Here is a 26,187-nt window from a genome sequence, read left to right on the forward strand (position 1 = left end):
ACTAAGCAAGTTTGGTATTAATTTTATTCTATTTTCTGTATAACTTTAAGTACATAAAGGTTCATTTCCGCAGGCCTCAGGAAATGGGTAGAAATCACAGGACAATCTCTCTTCCCACCAAAAGAAGTTGCATATTTTGGTAAAGTGTTTGTCCTAGAGGAAAAACTGAAATTTACATTAGCAATGCTGTGCAAGATTTTTACACAAGACCTAAAACCAGCCTGCAATGGAGATTTTAGTCCTCTGTTCAGGTGCCCAGACAGAAGCCAAAAGCTGTTGAGCATGACAGGGCAAGGAAGCAATGAAGACGGATGATGGGCACCCAGCATGGAAGGAGGAAAGGAAGCCAGATTCCTGGGAATGGTGTGGTTTTCCTTTTTTTTTCTCTCTTTTTAAGTCATCTCTGTAGGAAGGTGCTGGGCAGGGGCCCCAGAGAGAGGAAGGGTCCAAGACTCCTTTAGCTGGCCTGGGTGCAGGGCACCACCACAGCAGCTAACACAGGACAACCTACTATCTCAGGTTCGGGCAGATGCAGGATGGAATGCAGAAGAAAAGGAATGCTTACAGGAAATCATTTTGCTTGGAATGCTAGATGGCCAAGCTTCAGCCTTTGGTCCCGTGCAAACCCTTGCCTCACTTGTCAATAGTGAAAATTAGTTTAAGTTAGGAGAACCAACTAGGATCACACCGGCTTCTGCTACCTTCACGCTCATTGTTAGAAAAAGATTAACTTGTGTGAATATTGTGATCTGTTAATTCCTGGGGACTGCTTTATCCTTCCCCGAAGACTATTTGTTGGTCAAATAACCCCAAAGGCTGAAAGCTAAAACACACCTGTCCTGATGTGCAGTTCCTGAAAAATGGACTGGCTGTATGGTTGAGCTGATACGGAAAAGCTGCACCTTCCTGCAGAAGATCAAAGACCTGCTATCCCACCCCAAATCTCAGCCTGAGGTATATTTCAGTGAAGGCAGGTAGCTGTGCTTCTCAAAGCAGAGAAGCAGTTTAAGAGCAGAAAGGTAGAGGAAATCTAAAAAAGAACCGTCTTGATACAGATTTGTCCCACGGTGTGAGGGAGAGGGCAAAGAACCCAGTGGCACTTCGCTTATCCAGCAATTTCTGTCACTGTGGTGACCAACTTCCGCCCATTCCATATGGTCTTGAACTGCTCAGGGACTGGGAACTCATTCTGCAAATAAAGAAACAACAGGTTTAAACCCAAGCTAGGCAATACCCTGGGGTTAATTAAATCTTAACTTTCTCCCAATGCTTGCTCGCACTAAACTCTGAGAGCAAGTAGGATGTAATGAGAGAGAAACTGAATCCACCTGAGAAAGCAAGGCCGTGGACCTGGCAGCGCACATCTTCTAGACCACCTCCCCCACCGCTGACAGTGAAGCAGCAGCGCAGTGTAGGAACGAGAACAAAGGCTCCAAAGCTAGACAGATGTAGGTTTGAGTCTGTTTCTTACTGTTCACTGATCAGTGACCTTGCAGACTGTTAAACCTACGAGGCATAGATGGGAATGTGTATGGCTTCACGGCACCAGCTCAATAGGGTGCTGTGATTCAATCCCATTCCTTTTTGACTACCCTGAGCATCTGCTCTGCCTAAGAAAGGCAGAAACCACCTTCCTTTGGGGGTCTACTTCGTGGGACTACCTCATGTGTCTGTGCCTGAGGTGTGCACTGCTGGGCTGCACCCACTTGGTGCAGAGTGTCCATCAACTGCGTTGGAAGACTTCTCCTCCAACGCAAGTCTTCAGTCCCTTCTGATTTCAGACCATACTACTAAAGAGATCAAGGAACTTACGAAGTCATCGCCTTCTGTAGGAATGAGGACATTCATCTCAGAAGATTTGGCACTGACTATCTCACAATCCAGTGAATTCTTGCTCAGGTAAACGTGGCAGCCATCTGTTTTGTTGATGGAAATGGTTGGCACTTTACCCATTACCTGCAGGGGAAACCAAGAGCACTCAGTCCCAGCAGCCAGCAGAACAAGTTAGCTGTGGGAAAAGCTTTCACTGTTTCACGGGATTACATGAAAAACTCACAGGTGTACAAGATACTGGATACTAGGGGCGGGTGAGAATGGGTACTGGAAAGAGCTCGTGATAAGGGCCAACTCTTCCTGCCACATCCAAAGCAGCTCAGCTTACAGACTCTGTAGAGTCAGATTCCCACCATAGCAACATCTGTGGGTCGGCTGTGTCTCTTTCAATTAATTCCTCAGGGACTAAAGGAAGGAGCCAAGTATCAAGTTACCTGAACTTTGACATCCCTACTATTGATTATCTCCACAATGCCCACCACGTCATCGAACACCAGACCGAGTTTCTTACAGTTATCTAGGAGAAGAAAGGGAGCGGGTCAACAGTATAACTTTAAAGGAAAGTACTCGATTTAAGAATTAAGAATTTAAGAATCTCTAGAAATAGGGTAGGTATGGTTCCAGCCCTCTCAAGCTCTAGGACAGAGCCTGCCTAGGTCAACAACAAGAACTCACCTACTGTAATGGAGTTAATTTTGCCCTTGATTTGCAATGTTGAGTTGACACACTTGAATATGTAAGCCACCTGTTTCAGCTCTGTGTCATCTATCACCAGGTTGGAAACATTCTCCTGATTTTCCTGTTAAAGAGATACCCCTTTTAGGAATCTCATCATTAAGCACATGCCACCCCAAAACACAGACTATGCCAAACTTTCATTCTTGCAATCTAAGCCAGAACCCTGTACTCATTTGGCTGTGCTCCGTTTAATCGCTTTGTCCCCACTCCTTGTTCCCCCAGTCCTGGCATTTTTAACTCACCACTCTCCACTTCTTGCCCTCCAGTTCAAGTAGAGCTGGCTCCTTCTTTGTGACTGGTTTGGGGGAAGGACTGACTCCTGGTTTAGATGCAGAGAATGGTTTGGGGCCACTTCGTACTGGAGCACTCTGAGCCTTCAAGGCAGGGTTCTTGTGAGTCTTCAAGTCATCAGATACATGTTTCAGGGCTGTAAGAACAACAGCTGCCTTGTTCCTGTCCTTCATACCAGGGCTTTGGGCTGAGGCAATAACCAACTTCTGCTATCAGAAGTTAAACTGATCCTTAAGAAAAAATTCAAAGCCCCAAACCAGAGCCTTTGAGATGTTCTCTCACACACAGCTTTGGAGAAGCACTTTTATAATTTTTCTTCTACCCCAAGATTAAATTATAAAGTTCCACTTAAAAAATAAAAAAAGTGGAATGTGTGTGTATGGGGGGATGGGTATGTAAAAAGATCTAGAAAGACATACTAAGTATCAGTATATACTCACAAAATACGTACGTAGTTTTTAAAGCAACAGAGGAAGAAAAAGTAGTATGTGATAATAAAGAAAATTTGGTAAAAGGAAAAGAACCCTCACAGCTAACCTACGACCTCCAATCAGTGTTAGCATTTGAAACTCCCCTTCCAATAATTTTTCTATTCATAGTTGTTTTTTATTTAGATATAAGCATGCACACTGTTAAGAAATTTGGTTTAACCAATTAACACAATAAAAATTTTCTCAAGTTAACCTATAGTTTCTAACAATATCTTTTTTGGGGGCTTCCCTGGTGGCGCAGTGGTTAAGAATCCGCCTGCCAATGCAGGGGACATGGTTTCGAGCCCTGGTCCAGGAAGATCCCACATGCCGCGGAGCAACTAAGCCCATGCGCCACAACTACTGAGTCTGCACTCTAGAGCCCGTGAGCCACAACTACTGCGCCCACATGCCACAACTACTGAAGCCCACGCGTCTAGAGCCCGTGCTCCGCAACAAGAGAAGCCACCGCAATGAGAAGCCTGTGCACCGCAACGAAGAGTAGCCCCCACTCGCCCCAACTAGAGAAAGCCTGAGTGCAGCAACGAAGACTCAACACAGCCAAAAATAAGTAAATAAATATATTTAATAAATAAATAAAAATATCTTTTTTTTAAGGAAAAACATTCGATAATCACCCTCAACAGGCTGACACGTGCCTTGCTTGTGGACACAGCCCAATCTATATAACCAATACTGGCGTTTCAGCTCCACCACTCCTAAACACTGCATGGTTCACTGCAGAAAAAGATTTAATGGCTGCATAGTATTGCGTCAAGAGGAACATACCACAGTTAACCATTTCTCTTACAGTGGGATATACAGGTTGTTACACCATTTTTAGCTACTGTGAACAACAATGTATAAAAGTTGTTCTTTCAGTGTTTTTATAGGTAGATTCCTAGGAGACTGCTGTATAATTTAGACTTCCACCTACTGTGTATAAGGGTGTCTACCTTCTCTACACCAACATCAGGTCATTCTTACGCAAATTTTCCATATGACTAACATACACCCTCTGAGGACGTGAACCACCCCCTCCAAGATGACCTCCTGAAGAGACCGCATGGTAACTGGGAAAAACCTCTAGGGAAAACTGCCAGCACCACGTCTTGGCACCACAGGGTAGGTACTCTGTATATGCCCCTTAATATTAAATCACTTTCCTCTGAGGAGAGAGATTCCCCCAACTATAATGAGCCATTGTCAATTTCCATTTGAGCCAGCTCTGCTATCCCTTTAGGCAACCTGAAGGAATGTGACACCCCAAATGAATCTCCCACATACAAACCACGGTTCTGGTTTACAGACTGTCAGGTCTCTAGTTGGTAAGTTCTTGCCAAAACAACTTATTCACCAACTCTTCTTGCCAAAGCATTCACTTACCATGTGTGATGCTCTCCCCCTGATTAATCTGTGCAAACAGTGCTGAGCGTGAAGCAGACTCATCTGAGCCTGAACTGGTGGGGGCTGGAGGGGGAGGTGGGCCTGGTGGGGGGGGAGGAGGACCCGATCCAGCAGAGGGTCCCGATGGCAATCCACTCAGTTCTTTTGCCACAGGCCCCTGGAACAGTAAGTGCAGGTAACACAGTCAGCGTCTCTTCCCCTCTGTACCATCCCCAGTAGGGCCCTGCATGTGTCCAAGATACATGGGGTACCCACTGTGGCCCTTGATGCAATGATTAATGCTCCCTACCCACACCCAACTTGGCTTTATTCCTTCTCACCCTTTCCCAAGGATCCAACTCAACTCCGTTTTTCAACCTTCACATTTTTCCAGCTCTGAACCTATAGTTCTAAATACTTACTTAGTGTGTCACTGGTACCTCAGACTCACAAAGTCCAAGACTGATTTCACCATCACACCCATGTCTCTATTTCAGTGAGAGATATTATCATCCAAGCTTGACCATTCAATCTTCTTTGAGTCTTCCAACCCCCTCGATCTCATTAAATCAGTTTATTACCTTGGTTATATCTCATTCTTTTTTGTACCAGCCCCTAGCGCCATGAGCACTTCCATAGTCTGAGCATAAGCCCTTACCCCTAACCTATATGCTAAGACTCTTTTAAGGACAAATAGGATCATTATCACTCTCTTGCTCAAATACCTCTGATAGTTACTTATCACCTATTATAAAGTCTAAAGGTCTCAACTACCTTCCTTTCCAGCCTTTCCTCCTAAATATGTGACTCTCTCTCCTTATTGAAGCCAGATGACCAATCTCTACACTTACTCTGCATTTACTTTGTTTAAGCTTTGCTGTTTACTAGTATTCCCATTTCTCCCACTTCTGTCCTATACCTGAAAAGTCTGAGTATACCTCTTCAAAGTACAGTCTCTCCCAGTGAGAATCATTCTTCTCTTCTTCATACTCTGTAGTGTGTACCTTTATTATAGCACTTAGCTTGGTGATTTGAAGTGGGGTTTCGTATCTGTATTTTTAAGCTTCTTGAGGGTTGGCACAGTGTAACTCATTCATCTATCTCTCCTTCCAGCCCAATCATTGTCCCTGACCCATGTTTACTGACGCTGAATAGAACTGACTATTCCTTCTCTGACCCTTGCTTTCTTTACTCTTTTTCCCCTTTCCTTCTCTCCTTTTTCTTTCTACCCTCCACTGTGAAGACTAACATTCCTTCTTAGACCTTGGTAGTGCTAAAGTCTAAGAAACCTGCAGATCCTGGAGGTTTCCTGGAGCGATGAAGGGAGGGGAGGAGCACTCACCGTTTTGCTCCAGGCCAGGCCAGTGGCATGGAACTCCTTAATGTAAGCCTGCAGCTCTGTCCATATACTCAAGTAAGCTTTGACCCAGTCCACATGCTTCTTATCCCTGGGAGAATTAAAGAAGAACTCATCACAGGCAGTCAGGGTACATTACAATAGTGATTCCAGATCCCCTCCTATCTGTGAACTCACATACTCTTGCCTGTGGCGTTTTTTAGGCTCTGCTCAACAGTAACTGAGCTTTCCTACTTTTTTTGAACCTATTCTCTTACCCTAATTAGACCAAAGTCCATATGGATAGGGACTCCAGATTATATCTTTCTATCTCTTACAGCAGTATTCCTCAAACATTTTTTAAAAGTAGCAAAACAACTATTTCAAAGTAGACCTTAGGCAGAACCTAATATACAAAACTGATAAAAGCAAACATTCTGTGCATGAAGCCATGGTAGAGAGGTCTCTCGAGCATCACTGTGGATCTCTAGGACTCCAAGAAACTCAAGTGCCTTATAGTATAAGCCTTATGTCAAAAGTATGCCCTCCTCCTAAGAAATTAAAAATAAAAACTTCTGTTAGGAGGAAATAGTCAGTATTAAATTATAGAAACAGCACTGCACTATAGTTCAAGTCTCCTCTCTCTCTCTAATTTAAAAAAAAAGTTAAAAAAATTTTTTTGGCTGCGTTTGGGTCTTCATTGCTGCGCGTGGGCTATCTCTAGTAGTGGCGAGTGGGAGGCTACTCTTCGTTGCGGTGCGTGGGCTTCTCATTGCGGTGGCTTCTCTTGTTGCAGACTGCCAGCTCTAGGCCCGTGGGCTTCAGTAGTTGTGGCACACAGGCTCAGCAGTTGTGGCTCGTGGGCTCTAGAGCACAGGCTCAGTAGTTGTGGTGCATGGGCTTAGCTGCTCTGCGGCATGTGGGATCTTCCCCAACCAGGGATCAAACCTGTGTCCCCTGCATTGGCAGGTGGATTCTTAACCACTGCGCCACCAGGGAAGTCCTCCTCTCTTCTTATACATTATTAGCTGGAAGAGTTTATGATTGTTTAGCATAAAGCCTAATTTCCTCAACTGTAAATTGCAGAGTATATGGTGGAGTATAATGAAAACATTGTGATGCTTAATCCCAGGTTACTGGAAGGATCAAGGAGCAGCCTGGTGTTCTGGGACATTTTTCACCCACATGAAGGCTTATTCCTTCACAGATGTTGGATAATTGATGATGGATGGAAGAAAGGAAGGGTTTGGAGAGTTATGCAGCTAAGTAATACCTGCCTGCAGTCACTCCAGCTCAAAACCAGCAATGGAGAAGTAGACACTGGTGGCCACGTGTGGTTGGACGTACAATGACTCCCCTTGTGCAATACCTGCAGTGGTCAGGCAGCCTTCATCTCACTTTACCTGACCATGTGAATAGTCAGGGTAATTTTCTAGTAAATCTTACTGAATCTTTTGCAACTGGGCCAGTTAGAAGTTTTCAACAAAGGAACAAAATCTTGACCACACAGGCAAATAAAAGGGCATTAGACCATTTTACCTCCTAAACCTGGAAGGGTAAGGATGAGAAGACTCGAAAGTCCTCTACAGGGCTTCCCTGGTGGCGCAGTGGTTGAGAGTCCGCCTGCCGATGCAGGGGACATGGGTTCGTGCCCCAGTCTGGGAAGATCCCACATGCTGCGCAGTGGCTGGGCCCGTGAGCCATGGCCGCTGGGCCTGTGCGTCCGGAGCCTGTGCTCCGCAATGGGAGAGGCCACAACAGTGAGAGGCCCGTGTACCGCAAAAAAAAAAAAAAGTCCTCTACAAACCCTGGAGAAAAAGCAGAAGAGGAAACAGAAAACACTTCCTGCTTGCAAATACAGCTTCTATGAGCCAATATCTATCAAACTTTCCAAAAAGCAGCCCTGAGATAAGAGAACCAACACAGCAGCCAAAGGCAGTCTTAACTTAACACAAAGCACTACTCCAGCAAGTAACCAGCTGGGTTTGTCCTTTACCCCTTGAGGACAGGCTGGACTTACACATCTTTGTACTCCTTGAGGACTCGGTTTGTATAAAACATGGCAGCATCATTCATTTCCTTCACATAGGGACCAGGCTTGGGAGCCTAGAAAAAGAGAAGCTGTCAGTGACTTGGGGCCTCTCCAGCCATATCACCTTGCCTCTTTCAATCTGTCCCTTCCCTCCCATGGAAGCTGTGCCACTCACCATAGCCACCCAGCCCAGGGCCTGGATACTTTCGCTGACACCTGACAGGTGATTGAACAATTTGCTGCCTCTGTTCTTCTCCCGAAAGGTTATCACTTCTTGGATCTGCTCGGAGATGGGTGCCAACAAATCGGAAAGCTTATTCTAGAAAAAGATGCAAGAAAAGACTGAGGTTAGTGTATTTTTATAGAAGCCTTTATGTTGCTCAACTCTGATCCTCAAGGCAAGAATTCTTCACGAACTACAACAGCATGCAAATAAACTCTGTATTTATCTTGCAAAGATTCACATGGCTACAATACTGCTCATCATCTCACTCTCCTTAGACAGCTCTAACTACCCAGGCTGGATTTTGTGGTTCTTCATGATCAGGACCCATACTCCAGCTGTACCACAAAATTCTACCATTTCTGCCACTTGCCTCTTTTCTGTCCCACTAACAGCAGACACTAGTTCATTTCTGGGCTCCTCTCTTTCCATCTATCCGTGTGCTCCTCCGCGTCGTGAGGGACAGCACTCCACCAACCACACCGGCCTCCTACAGCATCTATCGTCAGCATAACCAATTCTGGCACCTTATCACACACCAGCACAATTTATTAATGGACCCATGTAAACATGCTTTTCTTTGTCATTGATTCTTCAAAGACAAGGGCTTTGTCTTAGCCCTCTTTTATAATCCGTATAGCCCTCAACACGCTGCTAGCCATATAGCAGCTGCTGAGAAGAGATCTGTTGAATCAAATGCAATTAGAGGGCTTGGCACTTGAGCAGACAGCTTAGCAAAATGGATGAATCTTGTGTTTCTGTGTTTTCATCCAAAGCTTGGTTTCCTGAACATCTCATTTCTCAGATCTTAGCATGAGAACAGTCTAAAGCAGGAGTCGGCAAACTTTCTGTAAAGAGCCAGACTGTAAATATTTCTGGCTTTGCAGGCCATACGGTCTCTGTTGCTATTTTTCAACTCTGCCGTTGTAGTGCACAAAGCAGCAACAGACAATACTTAAAAGAATGGACATGGCTGTGTTCCAAAAAAAACTTCATTTAAAATAGGTGTCAGGCCAGATTTGGCCTGCAGACTACAGTCTGCCAATCCTCGATCTAAAGCAAGGGAAAGATAATAATGTCTCAGCTGCCTGATTTGTTGTGGAAAGTGTGGGCTTGGAAAAAAGGTTTAGACAAAATGCTTTAACTATTCGAGACAGATTAAAAATTAGAGTCTAACATATTTAACATTATCTTACGCTATTTTTACATTATTTAGGCATGCCAAGGGTTCACAGGTTTTAATACAGCATTAGTAGGAAGACTTATTTTATTAGCCTTCTGCCTAGGAAAGCCAAATGCAAAAAGAAGAAATGAAACAAAACTAAAATGTTTGGCTCTGAGAAAAATCTAAATTTTCTCTAATTTATTTTCATACTTGTGGCAGCATAAAATCTTGAGGTAGGAATAAAGTTAAAGAGAGACGCCTAACCACTGAAGGGTGAGGGGAGAAGCAGTGCTTTAGGAGTTTTAGGATCTCCCCAGCAGCCTTACTAAGCCCACCCATAGTGGAGCAAGAGAACCACTCTCTGGGTCCCAAAGGGCATAAGGGACAATATGATGAATTTGGGCTAAGAATGTCTATTGAGAGAAGCAGCAAAGTCCCAGGGATAACTACAGTCCTAAGTAAAGTGATAGAAAAAAAGCCATTAGAGCCCAATAAATATATACTCAATGGCACATTCCCACAGTGGCGCTTAAAATCTGACTCTCCCTCTGGGACTTGGTGTGAACATACATGAGCCTAGTAGGTCTATCTTAGCATGTTGTGATAGCTTAGCAGAAAGCTCTCAACCTGTCCTGTGCATCAAACCAACTAGTAATGAACTTACGCCTGCTGGCTGCTGGCATTGAGAGGCTGTAACCAAGAGCGCTCGCTCCAACTTCAGACCCGTGTGGACCATCTCCGCCTGAAAAGGAGAGGAAAGGAGAAGAATCAGCTATCAATGACACTTTACAACTGGAGAGGTCCTGGTAAGAATAACCTGAAACCTCCACTTGCATGTACTCTGGTAGCAACCCAGGCACTTCATGTTGATTTCTTCAAGTACTCCTGATTCTTGGGACTGATGGCAGACTAATATATCATTATTCCTGCTGGAACTAATCAGGGATATAATCCAGAGTTGGAAATGAAGATAATTGGGGCTAGCTTTCGATGAAGTCAAGTCAGCAACTGAACATGCAGTGCGATATGAAGTGCACTGAAAATCCCTCTTACCTCTCATCACCTCCCCCGCCCTCTCAAATCTGTTCTCAAGAACTAGAGGTAAGAGTTAAAGCAAAAACCTAAATTTATGCCTCAAATTCTCAAGGTATTTACTCCTTTGTGTTAAAGCTATTTTTCAAAAGTTGGACCATGACCTATCACAGGTAATTAAATCAACTTTGTGACCCCATAACCTGCACTTTATTAAGTGAAGGAGAATAGAACAATGAGTGCAATACGTCAACTGGAAATTATTTCCAAAAAAAAAAGTGCAACACAAGTAGCATAATGTGAAACTTATATCTTAGCTACAAATATGCATTTCTTTTTTTTCTTTTTCTTTCTTTTTTTTGGCTGCGCTGTGCGGCATGCGGGATCTTAGTTCCCCAACCAGGGATCGAACTCATGCCCCCTGCAGTGGAAGTGCAATGTCTTAACCACTGGACCACCAGGGAAGTCCCACAAATATGTATTTCTTACTGAAGGTCATGACCAAGCGTTTAAGAAACATGAGGCTATAAGCACTACAAATACAAAAATTCAAATTCAAGTCATATATTTTTTCTGGATTTGTATTTTTAAAATATAAAAGTAAAAAAATATATATAAAAGTGATACGTTTTAAAACCTTTTCAAATGTGACCTACTGTATAAAGTAAAAATGCAAGCCCCACACTCCTATCTAAGTCCCAGTCCCACCCTCTAGAGTTAACACCATTGCCAACAGATGGTATATAAGAGGCTCCAAATAGCTCTTCCAAAGATCAAGCAACCAGTTTTGCTGACGGGTCAGGAAGATCCTAAACATGGTTCTTGCTGACAAAGGATCACTTAGAAGACTAGCAGGAGGATTCTGGGTCTCAGAGAGAGAGACAGAGTAGGGGCGGGGGTGACAACGTGGGTAGCAGCACATGAAGGGAGGTTGGTGGAGAGCCACCTGTCATTGCCTACTTCACATTCGTACTGTGGGCTAAGTATGAAAATAACTCACATTAGCATAGCTTTAGCATAAGTACCATGCTTAGTTTTATAAATGCTAAGTCATGATGATGACTCCTTTGAATAAGCCACCCCAGGCTTGGTTATGTAACACACTGGGATCAGGCTGGTAGCATGTTCTCACTACAAAGATGAACCAAGCCACATTTTATGCACGAAGCAAACTATCTGTATAAAAGAAGCCCATGCGGAATATGTGATAAAAGCAGGGAGCCTGGAAAAACCTGAGGAAATGTTCCAGTGCGTGGACTGAGTTCCTCAGTGCAGGTAGAAGAGAAGGAGCCAGGAGCCTCTCAAGGGGCTCTTCAACCAAGAATGAGTAGGATCTGAAGAAAGCCACCAGTCCTTAAAAGAGGGAAAAAGGGGCCAAACCTCCTTACATGCTTCTGCACATCTCCCCCAATCTCTTTACTGATCTTGAGGTACTCTGCCACAGGACCGGCCAAGAGTGAGTCAAATGCTTGCACATATGGAGTCGTTCCTGCTGAAGACAGACACACCATGAAGAATTGGTCACACACCAGAAAGAGGATTTGTTAAAGGCACTTCCATATGAAAGCAGAGAGGCAAGGTAACACAGTAAACAGAAGGCTGGAGCATGAGTCAGGAGCCTGTGTTCTAGCTCCAGAACCACCATTAACTTCTTGTGCGACCCTGGCTAAGTCCCGTTTTCTTGCTGAGCTTAATTTTCTTTACCGATAGAATGAAAATAAAACAAAATGATCCCCCTCAAGGTTACTTTTAGCTCTAACATTCTGACTCAATTGGGCATGTGCAAAATGGCCAATTTGCCAATTGTCTGGAGAGAGGAAATTTAATATCACTTGTCATTTGACTTATACTAGAGTCATTTTGCTAAAGAAAGAACAGGAAATATCACACAAGCAGGAAGTTCTCGTGTTAAAATAACTTAACCACAGGCCTCCCTGCACAAGTCACTTCCTCCCTTATCCGTTCACAGCAATAACGAATTATAGGCAATGAACTTTCTAGATTAAACGTTTTAGGGAGTTAGCTCCAAAGGAAGGAATATACTGCGACAGAAGAATTTCCGGCCAGGACACCAAGTATTCACCACTCAAGGTATTCTGCTGGCTTGTATGCTGCTTACCTTTTGCAGCACTGTCTGCATACCCACAGTGCATGTCAGAGGCCTGGGAGACTGCCTCCAGGCGGCCCACTGCTCTCTCCAACCTTTCTACCAGATTTTGCATGTCAGCCATAATGTAGCACCTGCTGAAACAGATCAAATGTCATTTGTTGTTTTAATATTACATAGAACCTAGGGAGAAAAGAAAAAAAGAATACCCTGGGAGTGAAGAGGATGCCAATTCTGAGGAACAGAATCATTTTACAGTAAAATAAGATGGAAGATAGTCTAGCATATTTGCAAAATCATAGAGACTTCATTAAGCAAAAGAACTACCCAGGAAACAGTGTTAACTGAAAGCAAATGCTTACTGATTCAAATACTTACTGGATATCACCAAATAAATATTTGTGTAAGAATTTAGAATTTACAAAGTACAGTCTCATATATTATCTCAGTTTAAGCCTCTCAACAACTATTTAGGAATGGAAAGATAATTACTATACTCTCAGAGATAGGAAACAATTTCAGTGAAGTTAAATGACTTGCCTATAGTCTCACAGTTAGCTGGTAGGGAAGCCAGTCCTCAAATTCAAGCCTTATGGCTCTAAGTTTTGTGTTTTTTCCTACAACATCCTGCTGCCTACATATGGAATGCCCAAAACCAAGATGAATAGGGTATTTATCCTGCCCCCAATAACTTACAGTCTAATAAAGAAGACTTTACATGTGTACTAACGACTGTAAAACAAATAGAAAAAAAAAATTAAGGTGACATAAGTTGCAGAGAGAATAACACAGGATTTCAGAGAGGGGAAGAATATATCAGCTGGAAGGATCAGATAAGGCTATTATGGCAAAGCTTCCAATTGAGCCGGCTTCAAATGAAGGTGGGTAGGATCTGGATATGCAGCAGGGAAGGAGAACAGACACACCCAGAGAGCTTGTTACAGATCTTTCACAAGTACCAACTTATCTGAACTAGCCTCATTCAATGTCTAATATCCTAAAGAAAGTAAGCTCCAAAAGAGAAGGGACCTTCTCTGGTTTGTTTCCTAAACAAGTTTATCCTCTACCATCTAGACCACTACCTGGCAGGTAGAAGGTGTTCAATAAATATTTTAGAAGTTAATGAACCTGAAGTATAGTATCCCAGAACTCCAGAAACAAGGGTTCTGAAAGTTACCCACAAATATACATAAATGAGTGTTAATGTTATCAATATACATCGACATAAAGTGCTTTAGATTATAGGTGATCTCATAAAAATCAGTCAGTGTAATCACAATCAAAGACTTGACTTGGAGAGATGTCATTTCAAAGCGTTAATTTATTCAGGCAACTGAAGCCGAATGAACTCAACTCCCTTGAAGCCACCTAAAATGACCATAGCAATTATAATTCCCTCAAAGACAGCTACATGACAGAATATCTCATTTAACACACATTGTCTTCCCTGTGGAAGAGAGAAGCAACTCAAAAGATAAACTAAGGAAGACAATATTATCCCTGTCCATTCTTTTCTGTGTACAGGCTCTGATCTCTCAGAGCCCGGTGATTTGCCAGAGAATGTTGTTTAAAAAAGAATCAAGGAAAAAAATAAGAATGCGAACCAAATAAACCTTTCCATTCGCCGGCCTGAAGAGGTAGCAGAAGCCTCCAAATCTGTACTCTACTCAAAATGGAACAGACTATGGAGCAGACTATAAGTATCCAATATACTCTCCCTTATGTTATGGCACAATCACCCAAATATCCAAACTGCTGCCCTGTTCATTCTGGATACTATCCAGGGACAGACACATATAATCCACCACACTCTGTAAATCCCAGGGGAAAAGGCAGTGACTGCAATAAACTCCCAAGCTACCTTGCATTAATAAATACCACCCATTCTGTTATAAAACATGTTCCTTCGGACATAATGGATACTATAAGTTCCGGCCAGTGTGAACATGATAACACAGTACAAGCATCTCTAAAGGCTGCCAGGGTTCGTGAATACTTACCAATCTGAAAAGCTTAATAATACAGCTTCATGGATTTTGGTTCCTTCTTTTCCATCTTTTACTTGTACTTTAAGCTTTCAATGCTAAACAAGCTATGGTTCTGCTGTTTAACTTAAGCAGAATGAGAAAAGACAAAACAGCTATCATTACAGCTAATCTCATTCCACCACAAATCAAATATAGGAGAAGAGTTCCTAGTTTTTTGTTTTTGGTGGGGGTGGAGTTAAATTTGAGATGTTATGGGAAAGAGTGTCTAGAATTGAAGGACCAAAAGACACACCTTGTCTTATTCTTTATGTATGCATATTCGTTCTTTAGGTGGTCATGTCCACTCCAAAGCTGTCAACTACCATTATCGCGTTACTATCCAGTCCACTTGCTGAGTGATACCACCACAACCACCTATAGACTAACAACTCCCAGAGCAGTGTATCCAGCTCAGGCCATCCTTCTGGGATTCAGAATTCCACCGAGACATCTCTACCTGGATGTCCCAAAGGACATCTGAAATGTCCAAAACAGAACTCATCATTTTCCCTAGCACTGCTCCCCCAGACTCACTGTCTCAGTAATCCAGCACTACCAGCAATCAAGATAGTAACCTGGAAACTGTTAAGCAGTACAGTATAGTGGTTAAGATTGTTGTTCTTGGGGCTTCCCTGGTGGCGCAGTGGTTGAGAGTCCGCCTGCCGATGCAGGGGACACGGTTCGTGCCCCGGACTGGGGGGATCCCACATGCCGCAGAGCGGCTGGGCCCGTGAGCCACGGCTGCTGGGCCTGCGTGTCCGGAGCCTGTGCTCTGCAACGGGAGAGGCCACAACAGTGACAGGCCCGCGTACCGCAGAAAAAAAAAAAAAAAAAAAAAAAGAGTGTTGTTCTTTAAAGAAGTCAGAGAGACTGGGAGTTTGAATAGTGGTACTCACTGGCTCTGTGTCTCAGTGTTACCAAACTTTCTCAACCTCAGCTTCCTTATTTGTAAAACAGGGACAACAACAATATAAAATCCAAAGGGCTATAGTGAGAATAAATGAGGAAATACATGTGGAAGTGACTGGCTCGCTCAGTCCTGAAAAATGGTTAGGATTCCATAAACATTAACTAAATGACCTCCTTACTAATCTCATCAGTCATCAAAATCCATAGGCTCTATCTTGCATATCATAAATAGATGCCCCTGTCTTCATCCTGATTGATAAAAATTCGGTCATCATGACTTTGCCTAGATTACTGCAATAACCTCCTCACTAGTCTCCTCTAATTCCAGTTACAAACCCTCTTTATCCATTCTCCTTATTACCACAGTGATTCAGAGTAAAGTCCAAGCAAGGGTTTCCATAAACTGGCCCTGCTTTATTTCCTACTACTCTGCCAGTTTTATCTCCTGCCACACCTTTCCTCAACATTCTACAGCAACCCAGAACTACCTGCATTTTCCAGAAAGAGTTATGCTTTCTCTCACTTTTGAGCCTTTACAGTGCTATCCACTCTGCTTGGCTGCTTTCCCTTCCCAACCTGTTCCTTTTCTCATAACTCCTACTGCCTTTTTCAGATTCAGCTAAGGTGTCACCTCCTCTAGGAAGCTTTTCCAGTTTGGTATGTTTTCCCTTCTCAATCTGCCCCCTCTCCAGAATTCCTACTGTCCATTCAGTCTCAGCCAAGGTATGACCTCCCCAAGAAGCATTTCCAATATGTGCTCCCACATATCATTGTGTACTTATCTCTACCACACTTTAACACACTGGTTTAAAATCATTTAATAGTCAACAGGCAGTCACCCTACAGAAGAGACCATGTCTTGCCTTTGTAATTCCAGTACTATAAACATGGTAGGCACTATAAATACAATAGGTTAATAAAGGTCCTTGGGAAAAATAAATACATAAGTGCCTTTACCCCCTTCTCCCCTCAACGCAAGTCTGGTTATCTCCTCTCTGTGTCAAATCTGGGGAGAAGTGTGTGTGTGTGGGGGGGGGGGGTGTTCCTTTCTTTAAAAAAAAAAACACATTTTTTTTTGCCTGTTTGTAGGCTCTAGCAAACATTCCCATCTTTCAAATAAACGCTGCCTTCTTGGGCAGAAATTAAATTGATATAGAGATCTTCAAACCAAGTGCCATAAGGCAGATAACCTTGTTTATTAGATGATATAATATTAATTAAAAACAGAACTCCCTTAGAGTTGTAGGTGCTTTATATCATCAAACTGCTGCTTCTTTTGAGACTTAAAATAATTCTGTGACATATATTATAAAGATACTGATCCCCATCTTTAGAATGAAGAAACTGACAGAAGTTAAAAAGCCTGCTAGGTATCAAACAACCGGTGGGAGAGAACCTAACCTTGAGCACAAATTTTCTGAGGCTCTTTTAAGCAATTAAGTGACTAACCGGTTCATCACAGCATGCAGCCCCAGCTGTTTGCTAAGCACAGCACTGTAGGTTCAAGGTCTCTTTATGGTGTCTTTAGGCACATTATTAGCAGCTTTCAATTCCTCTGCTCTCAGTTTCCTCTATGGAGGCCAATATTTTTTCACATTCAGTAGACGACACATGTTTGGAAAGCAAATATTTAAAATAAGGTTTTTCCCAAGAATACAGAATTGCCAGAGCAGAAAACTATAGCTCTGCCTAATCTTGCTCCCTGCCATTTCTGACTGACAGTAGCCAAGAACTATATGTAAGCCTCCGTAAATGAAGGTGCAGATTCCCAACTATTTAAGCATTCATCATAAAAGCTTCAGAAGGAGAGGCAGTCCTAATTACCCAAGTCTAAATAAAACTTGGATTCAGGAGACCAAGGTTTAAGTCCCAATTCTGCCACATATTAACTGTGTAAGTTTAGGATAGTCATTTAATGGACCCTCACTTAGCACACAGAGATGTAAGGATCAAAGGAGTTGGTTTTATAGATGAGTAGTTACTTCGGGAGCCTTAAAATGCAGTTCAAATGTAAAATGTTATTGCTGCATACCATGTAATAGAATACAGGCTCCAGAAACATGGCAATTTATCCATTCTCCCCACCCCGCTCCCCAGCTGCCCCCACCCCCAAAATCTGCAGCACCTAGAACAACCTGGCACACAGAAGACACTCATAACACGAAAGTCCTTAGCATTGTGACAGCTACTGAAGAAACAGAAGACCCGCGGTCTCTGCCCTCCAGAAGCTTTCATTCTTATTGGGAAGGGCAACGCAAATGAAATACCAATGGACTAAATACTGAAGACTATATTTTTTAAAGTTCTGTTAGAGATTAACTAATTTCATTTGGATTGGGAAAAGTTAAAGTTACCAGCTAATACAGTGGAGCTTTTTCTTTGCAGAATGTTGTATGGTCCTGAATTATATAGTATAAATGACTACATGCTTGGAGAAGAAATCAATGAGGACTAAAGGTAGTCTCAGGAGGTTTCAGGAGGGAAGTGGGGCATTTTGACAGAAAAAGTAAAAGAAAAAAGGGAAGACATTCCAGAGCAATCAAAAGCAAAGAGAGACCAAGAAGGCTATGTACAGAAAGTGTGAGGAGGTGAGCCCACAGAGTCTCATGGGAAATAAGCAAGCTGGGCTAGGTTATGGAGGGCACTGAAACCTGGGCAGTATTTGAATTTGATGTTGTGATAAATGTGAAGCCATTCAAGGGTTTTGAGAGAAGGAATAATATGACGAAAGCAAAATTTTTACAAGTACTGTCTGATAGCATGGGTTTTGGAGGAAAAAAAGGGAAGATATTAGGGTCTAGGTTAGGTTGAAAGCTGTTCAACTAGCTGCAAAACAAAAAAGTGGTACTGTAGGGCTTCCCTGGTGGCGCAGTGGTTGAGAGTCTGCCTGTCAATGCAGGGGACGCGGGTTTGTGCCCTGGTCCGGGAAGATCCCACATGCCGTGGAGCGGCTGGGCCCGTGAGCCATGGCCACTGAGCCTGCGCGTCCGGAGCCTGTGCTCCGCAGAGGGAGAGGCCACAATGGTGAGAGGCCCACGTACCACAAAAAAAAAAAAAAAAAGTGGTACTGTAAAAAATATTTTTGCTATCGCAAAGGAAAATAATAATCACTTTTAGGCCGCTAAGTGACCAGCACCTGAATTAACAGTAAAATAGTTTCTCTACCCTGAGGGAGTCTAGCAGGAGCAACAAAGCTACCTTCCACTGAATCATTGGCTCTCAGGATGAGGAGGGAGTCTAGAAAGCACCATCTGATGACAGAACAGACCTTTCAACATTCTCAGCAATTAGTCAGGTAGCCTCTATTCAAACACCTTCAGTGTGGAGAACCCAAGACTTCTGGAGGCAGCCCATTCCATTCACATAGCTCAAAGTATTTAAAAGTTCTTCCTTATATGGAGGCAAAACCAGTCTCCCTGCAACTTCCACCCACTGATCTTGGTTCTGCCCTTGGAGGTCACACAAAACAACTAAGCATTAAACACAGAACAAGTATTAACTGTGTGGTACTAACTACTGAGTTACAGTAGCATTCAGAGAAGGGAGTCAAAGATGACTCCAGAGTTGCAAATCCAGGGGAGTAAGAGAATGATGACACTATAGGAAAAAACAGGTTTCTGGCACATTCTAGCTAAGGCAAGAAGATGAGGTCAGTTTTGTATGCACAGTTTGAAGAGAAGATGAAGCTTCCAAGTGGGAATGTCCAGTAAATAGTTAGAAATTAGCTTGGGGAAGAATCAAGGCTAGAGATCAATGTTTACAAAGTCATCAGCAAGGAAACATCATAAAGTCATGAGACTGCATAGGCTTTTGGAGGGATATCATGCAGAGCGAAAAGAAACCAGGAGCTTGATTCTCCAGCAATTTCTTTTGTGGTCTGAAACCAAGCAAAATCAGAAATGGTCAGTGATTCCTGCCAAAGCTGCTTCATATTCTCATCATTCTAACAATTCAAGCAACCCAATTCCTTCTGCCTGTCATTCAGAAGTAAATGGAACCAGGTTACTCCTGCAGTTCTTGCCTCTTCTCACCAGGCAATTAAGGCAGTGGAATGAATTTCGACTCATAAGAAGTTGCTATGCTTAAAATGTTTTCTACTTTGTCAGGTAGTTGTTCCTCTAAGTCATACCCTTAAGTAAAATCGAAAAGAAAGCAACTACACAAGTCACCCTGTATGCTATGGTAGCCCAACTGATCTGCTTCAAAATGCTTCTGTTGGCCTTTGCTTTGTAATTCTGTTCCCTAGATGTTATCCTAAGAAAATAATACTAACGGGAAAACTGATAGGCATGAAGATGTTTAATGCTGTGTTAGCTTAGACTTCTAATTACAGGGGAAGAGCTAAATGCACTGTGGAAAAAGACCTGAAAAAGAACACAAAATTTACAGTGTTTGTCACATTCGAGTGATGGAGTTTTAGACAATTTCCCCGTTTTCCAAAATTTTTTTAACATAGTAATATAATTTCTTTATAATAGAAGACAACAAAACAAAACAGCTCCACTTGGATATCTCTCCTAAGCTACCACTAAACTATAAGGCATTAGTTAGTTCTGCTCCTAACAATATAGAAATTCTCATCACTAGACTCTAACATGCTACAGAGCAAAACCTACACATGCTAATAGGATACTTACAAGTTGGCTGATTTAACCCAGAAACCAAAGAACAGACACCACTTTGCCCCAGTAAGATGCCATCTAAATCTAACCCAAATCAGGAGCCACTGTTCTTCCCCAAGCATTTGGTTTCTCTGATGAAACCAATGACATTTAGTGCCTGAGTCACTGCCACCTGAGGTTTAGATTAAAACAGAAAGAAAGGCCTGTCTCCTGCAGAGGGAAAGAATTCTACCCAATATCAGCACTTGTCTCCTGACCATTAAACATGGTCCTCCATCTAAAATTCCAGGAGTGAGTAAAGCTAGTAATAGTGTACAAGCTGAAGTCAGACTTGAGAACTAGCTGTTTCAATGCTCTGGGGCAAATAGATAACTTTGTGTGGTCAAGGGCTCCCCTCTCTCTCACATTCAAGGAATATTACGAAGACTAACACCATAAAAGCATTCAGCAGGCATCTTTTATATTGTGTAAGGAAAAACTGCATTGGTTGATTTCAACTGGTAGTTGCTGTAAACAGAACAGCATTTCCCATTCTCATGCATAAAGATAGATTCAAGGATGCCATTTGTCCCTAACCATGATTCAGCTACAGCTAGAGATACAAAAAGATCTGCGACTGCAAGTCTATAATTACCTTACGTGTAGGAATTTTAATGACCTCTGGAGGGAAAAAAAATAAAAAACAAAACAAAAAAGCAAGCTCACTTCTTCCATTAAACATTTCAACTATAACTACTTTCCAGTAGAATAGAAAAATTTGATACAACAGGTCTGGTAATACAAGGCAAACAAAGCTGCACTGTAGCTGAGGAGTATTTTTAGAGTTGATGGTTTTTATTAGGCTTACATGATGGTATATCAAGAACAAATAGTTTCATGGTGAATGCTAGAGCTGCATTAATTTAAGGTTGATGAAACTACAGTCGACCCTTGAACAACACGGGGATACGGGCGGGCACTGGCCCTCAGTGCAGTGGGAAATCCTCCAATAACTTTACAGCCAGCCCTCCATATCTGCCCGTACAAGTGGACCTGCGCAGTTCAAATCCATGTTGTTCAAGGGTCAACTGTATAACAATTTTATCAGTCAAAATAAATCTTGAGTAACAACATCATAAACTACATCCAATGTAAAATAAATGATAATCCCTATCCACTAAACCAAGCTGTCTAAATGCAGGCAAAGAAAACAGGAATTTATATAGCCCCAGTATAGGGGAAATATAAATCTGCTGACTTGCACTGTCAACTAACACCAACCTCATTTCTAGTGAGTGCCTAAACAATGGCCTTTCTCTATTAAGATCACATCCTCTGAGGGAAAAAAACACAAAAAGGCAAGTTCTTCAAGGCCCACCCAGAAATTCCTTGAATGAACAATAATTCTTGATGCCTCAGTGAAACCCATGATTTATTCCTTGCAAGGTACCCAGCGTTTATCATGTGCCATACACTGGGCTAACCATGGCCATGGAGCCTGCCCTCAGAGAACTGAGTTGGAGAGATAAGACACTGCACAATCAGAGCTATGATACTTTCTCATGCATTGTTCTCAATCGGGGCAATTTTGTCCTCCAGGAGACATTTGGCAATGTCTGAAAACATTTTTGGTTGTCACAGTTGAGGGCGTGCCCCTGGCATCTAATGGGTAGAGGCCAGGGATACTGCTGAAATCCTACAATGCACAGGACAACCCCATGAAATGAAGAATCACCTGGCCCAAAATGTCAGTTATGCTGAGGTTGAGAAACCCTGTTCTAATGTAATAATGAGCAAAAGGTAGTGCAAGAGGTACAAATAAAATGCTGATGTAATAGTTTAGGACTTTCTAAATTAGAATGTCACTCTGTACCACCCAATGAAAACTAAGATGAGGGTCTGACTGTGGAGAACTCTGTAAATTGGACAATAGAGTTTAGACTTGATTCTTTGGGAAAATGAAGCCAGTGAAGGGTTAAGATGAAAATGGTTCTTTTTAAAAGAGTAGTCTGGGGCTTCCCTGGTGGCGCAGTGGTTGAGAGTCCGCCTGCCGATGCAGGGGACATTGGTTCGTGCCCGGTCCAGGAAGATCCCACATGCCGCGGAGCGGCTGGGCCCGTGGGCCATGGCCGCCGAGCCTGCGCGTCCGGAGCCTGTGCTCCGCAACGGGAGAGGCCACAACAGTGAGAGGCCCGCGTACCGCCAAAAAAAAAAAAAAAAAAAGAGTAGTCTGGTTATGGTAGAGAAGCTGAAGTATAGATATGAAAGCCAGTTTAGTAGAAAGTAAAGAAAGAAACTGATGAGGACAAGTCAAAGGAATAATCACTAGGACTGGCTAAGATATAGCTTGAGGATCCTCAGATTTCAAATCTCAGGATTAAATTTCAAACCAGAGGGTTCAACTTTCAATGACACTGCATTTGCTTGTTTAAGTAAAATGAATCTTTGACTCACCATACTTCACAGAAAACTGAAAGGAGGAAGTCACTTTTTAAAGGCTCAGTCCCTAGTTAAAAAAATAACTGCTACTAAACAAAGGTATATATAAGCAAGAAAAGGGGTGAAAAAAAAGTTCATCCTTCAGGTTGGAAACAAAACATTTTACAAACTAAACAGCTAACCTCCTCAAGGCAAAAATACACTCACTGAATCTTAACAATACCACCACTTTTGGTTTGCATGACAGGTTGTACCTGACAAAGTACTTTCACAGTTACCATTTTATTTAAACTCTGCTGAAACATAAATTATGTCCATCTGATTGATGAAGTATTTCTGGGGAAGAAAAAGGGGGGGAAATTCCAACAGAAATTTCTTTATACTGGACAGCAGCAAGTCAAACAATCAGCAAAATGCCAACCACAGAATAAATCCAAACGCATTCATACAAGGCATCAAAAGCCCTTCACAACCTGGCAGCACCTACCTTTTTTTCTGGTCTTATCTTCTCCTACAAACCCCAGGCTCGAGTACTTCCCTGAACAATATAAACCCTCTCCTGCCTCCACACCTTTGTCTTGCTCTTTCTTCTAGTTGAGATACCTCATTAGACACCTTTGCTTAGATGTGCTGCAAACACCTCAAACTAAATATGTCCAAAATTCATTTTCTTTCCATGGCACCTCTCCAACTTGACCCTCCTCTCACAGTACCTATATTGGTGAATGGTGCTACCCAGTTCCCTAAACCAGAAAACCAGACAATCATCCTAGGCTACTGCTATTTTTTCATTTCCATAAACAATCAGCCTTCAACTCTATGGATTCCATCTTTTTAATATTGCTCAAATTTGATCCCTCCTCTCCTTCCCATTCTCATTGTCTTCATGGTTCAAGCCATGTTCAAGCTTCCAAACACTGGTCTACTTCCTCATTATGTTCCTTCCCCCTTGACAGGCTGAACTAAAACATCAATCTGACCACATCATTTTCCTACATAAGAGCCTGCAAAGCCTCCCCACAGCTTTCAGGGTAAGCTCCAAATTCCTTAGCATAGTTTACAAGGGCCTTCATATGGGAACCACCCCCACCCACTTCCTCCACTTCTCTGAGCATTACTGGAATTCCAGTCATGGTCTTTCACATGTCCAGATTCCATGTCCTTGCACTGGACCCTTTGGCTGGAAATCCCTTTTCCAGATTCACCATACGGCTAAACAAATCCTGCAGGACTTAGCCGCCCACTTCCTCCCTAAAGCCTGGAAAGCTGGCTCAGGTATTCCTCCTCTCAAGAGCCCTGTGCTCACACACTATGACACTGTAAGCCACCCCTGATTTACTTGTCTGCCTCCTCCTCCACTCCATGAGAACTACTTTATTCTCAGTCACCAGGGCTAGATGCCTCATTTAATATGTGCCTCACACATATCAAGGGCTCAATAAATGGCTGGTGAATGATTGATGTGCTGGGCTGCTCCGGTTTTCACTTGAACAGGGAACCCTATAAAGAGCTTCAACTGACAGTTCTGATACTAACTTCTGCCTTAAGTTTCTCATGCTCTCTTCACTGAGCTCTTCATGCTTCGAAACTCATCTTAAACCCTGCTTCTGCAGAATGGATTTTCCTGAGCCCCTCATTACATACTGCCAAAGCACCCTGTTCCTCTTTCCTAACACTCATCACATTTATAATTATTTGTTAAATTCCCTGCAAACACTGTCAGCTCCGTGAGGGCAGGGTCTGCCTTGTTTTGTTGCTGCCTTCCCTGGATGTGGCCGAGTGCCTAACAAAGAATAAACACAATTTGTTACACTGAATTTAATCCTGTGAGGTGAGCAGAGACCTCCACTTAAAAGATGACAAAAATGAGGCTCAAACAAGTTAAACAAAGCGCCTATGGCTACCGATGCTTGGCAGTGGGACCAGCCCAAAACTGAGCCAACTGGTTTCACATCCAGAAGTATGCAACACCTTCAACAAAGTTAACTTGGCTTTTCAGGATCAGAGCTATAGACTAGGAGAAAGGGGAGGCTCTCTGACTGCAAACACAAAAACCCGATCCTCTCTTTTTAAAAAAACTGCCCAGGTGTGCCAAACAGGCTGCATTTTTTAAAAGTTCCACGCAGCGAGTAGCCTTTAACCTGCAACTGCCCGCGAGACGATACCTACTGGAAGACCACCCCAAGGTAGAGAGAGTTTCCTGGGAAATGAACGAGGGAAGGATATGGGGCCGGTAATCTAAGGAGCTGAGGTCTAGACTCCGACTATTTCCGTCGCTCGCTGTAAGATCTTGGACCAGCCTCCTCTCTCCGGGGATCAATTTACCCATCCAAGCAATGGGGGCGAGACCAGGGATAGAGAAGATTCTAAGGTCTCGGAGGTTCCCTTCAGTCAGAGCACCTTAGGAATCAGGCCTCCGCTGAGGCTAATGGCCAGAACCGCGAAGTCCAGCGGAAGGGGCCTCCCCAGGAGAGCCTGGCTCAGTTGGTCACCGCGGCCCCACCTCAAGAGACCGCGCCCAGGATCCCGGGTCGGCCTGAGGGTCCCGGCGCCGGCCGCCTCAGGGGGGCTCACCGCATGCGCCTAGGCCAGAAGGGTCATTAACAACGCCAGGGGCCAGTGGGCCGCGGAGGGGACCATAGTCCCTACCCCGCCGCGCACACTCACCTCAGAGATACTGCTTCACCTCGGGACTGCGATCAGCCGCTCTCCACTTCCGGCAAGAACCGCCCAGCAATCTTCGCGCGACCCACTTCCGTGCCCTCACTGGGCGCGGCACCCCCACCGGAAATGAACCGCCGGCCGAAACGCCGGCCCAGAGGAGGGACCGGGGAAGAAGACTGGCAGCTCCGCTCTTGACTCCGCCCCCTACTCGCCACGCCGGGGAGAGAGAATCCCCACTAGCCTGGGAAAAGAGTCCCGCCCCCAAGGCGGGAGCGACGGGGGGCGTGCCTAAGGCTAGCCACGCCCTTCTATCAACCGCAGCTGCCGGAATCGCCCGGACCAATGAAGGGCCGAAATTACTGGCTAAGCTCCACCCCCGGAGAAGGAGGAAAGATGAGTGGTTAATCCTCCTGTCAGTTTGGCCTCATTGGCAAAGGCCGGTCCCTTTTCACAGTAGTCGGGAAGGGGTTCAACCCTTCAGTCCCTAATAGGGTCAAGCCGGAGGATTCTCTGAGGGCGGGAGTCACGGGCGGCCGTCTACTCTCCGAGGGGGATCAAGGCTAAGCTCCGCCTCCCTCTGGGCGTTCAAACCTCAGTTTCCCCGTTTGTGACGTGGGGAGGCTATTGCTCTGGACAGTGTTTCGGGAGGACCTGCGGAGGCTGGGTGTGGGGAAGGGTCGGCGGGGGGGTCGGCGGGGGCGCTCGGGCCCAACCCCGCGTTTCTGGGCATGCCAGCCGCCGCCCCACTCGCTCTGCCCCGGGCTGGGAAGGTGGAAGCTCGCCCCACTTCCTGTTTGTTCGGTGCGTTCTGTGACCATAGATGGTCAGGTCTGGGGCCGCGCGGAAGCCTCCGTCTGGCGGTTTGGGAGTCCTTCCTCTCTGCGCGCAGGGTGGTGTCCCCGAGAATAAGATGAGCGGGGGAAAAAAAAGAAAA

General features: G+C 43.9%; 1 protein-coding gene across 5 annotated transcripts; it reads right to left on the reverse strand.

Moving 5' to 3' along the window:
* Nucleotides 1–6: 6 nt before the first annotated feature.
* Nucleotides 7–25,388, reverse strand: CAP1 (cyclase associated actin cytoskeleton regulatory protein 1). 5 transcript variants are annotated; one of them, XM_049697991.1, is made up of 13 exons: nt 25,276–25,388; nt 12,626–12,747; nt 11,895–11,998; nt 10,139–10,216; nt 8,262–8,405; nt 8,075–8,160; nt 6,061–6,166; nt 4,719–4,896; nt 2,814–2,998; nt 2,509–2,632; nt 2,268–2,350; nt 1,813–1,956; nt 7–1,189 (listed from the first exon to the last, which is right to left on the reverse strand). In XM_049697991.1, exons 2-13 carry the CDS (start codon nt 12,735–12,737, stop codon nt 1,106–1,108), a joined length of 1,428 nt encoding a protein of 475 aa, XP_049553948.1. In that variant the 5' UTR covers nt 12,738–12,747; nt 25,276–25,388; the 3' UTR covers nt 7–1,105. The 5 variants fall into 5 exon arrangements, with proteins under 5 accessions (XP_049553948.1, XP_049553954.1, XP_033277934.2 ...); XM_049697997.1 differs by having other exon boundaries at nt 11,895–11,995; nt 25,276–25,386; XM_033422043.2 differs by having other exon boundaries at nt 12,626–12,750; nt 25,276–25,339.
* Between the last annotated feature and the right edge of the window lie 799 nt (nt 25,389–26,187).

This window comes from Orcinus orca, chromosome 1 (assembly GCF_937001465.1).
Source record: "Orcinus orca chromosome 1, mOrcOrc1.1, whole genome shotgun sequence".
NCBI classification, from domain to species: Eukaryota; Metazoa; Chordata; class Mammalia; order Artiodactyla; family Delphinidae; genus Orcinus; species Orcinus orca.

Coding starts and splice junctions, on each gene's coding strand:
- CAP1 (XM_049697991.1), bottom strand. CDS start 12,737: ATGGCTGACATGCAAAATCTGGTAGAAAGGTTGGAGAGAGCAGTGGGC. Junction 11,999..12,625: donor TGCAGACAGTGCTGCAAAAG/GTAAGCAGCATA, acceptor GTCTGTCTTCAG/CAGGAACGACTCCATATGTG. Junction 4,897..6,060: donor GCCTGGCCTGGAGCAAAACG/GTGAGTGCTCCT, acceptor TTACTGTTCCAG/GGGCCTGTGGCAAAAGAACT.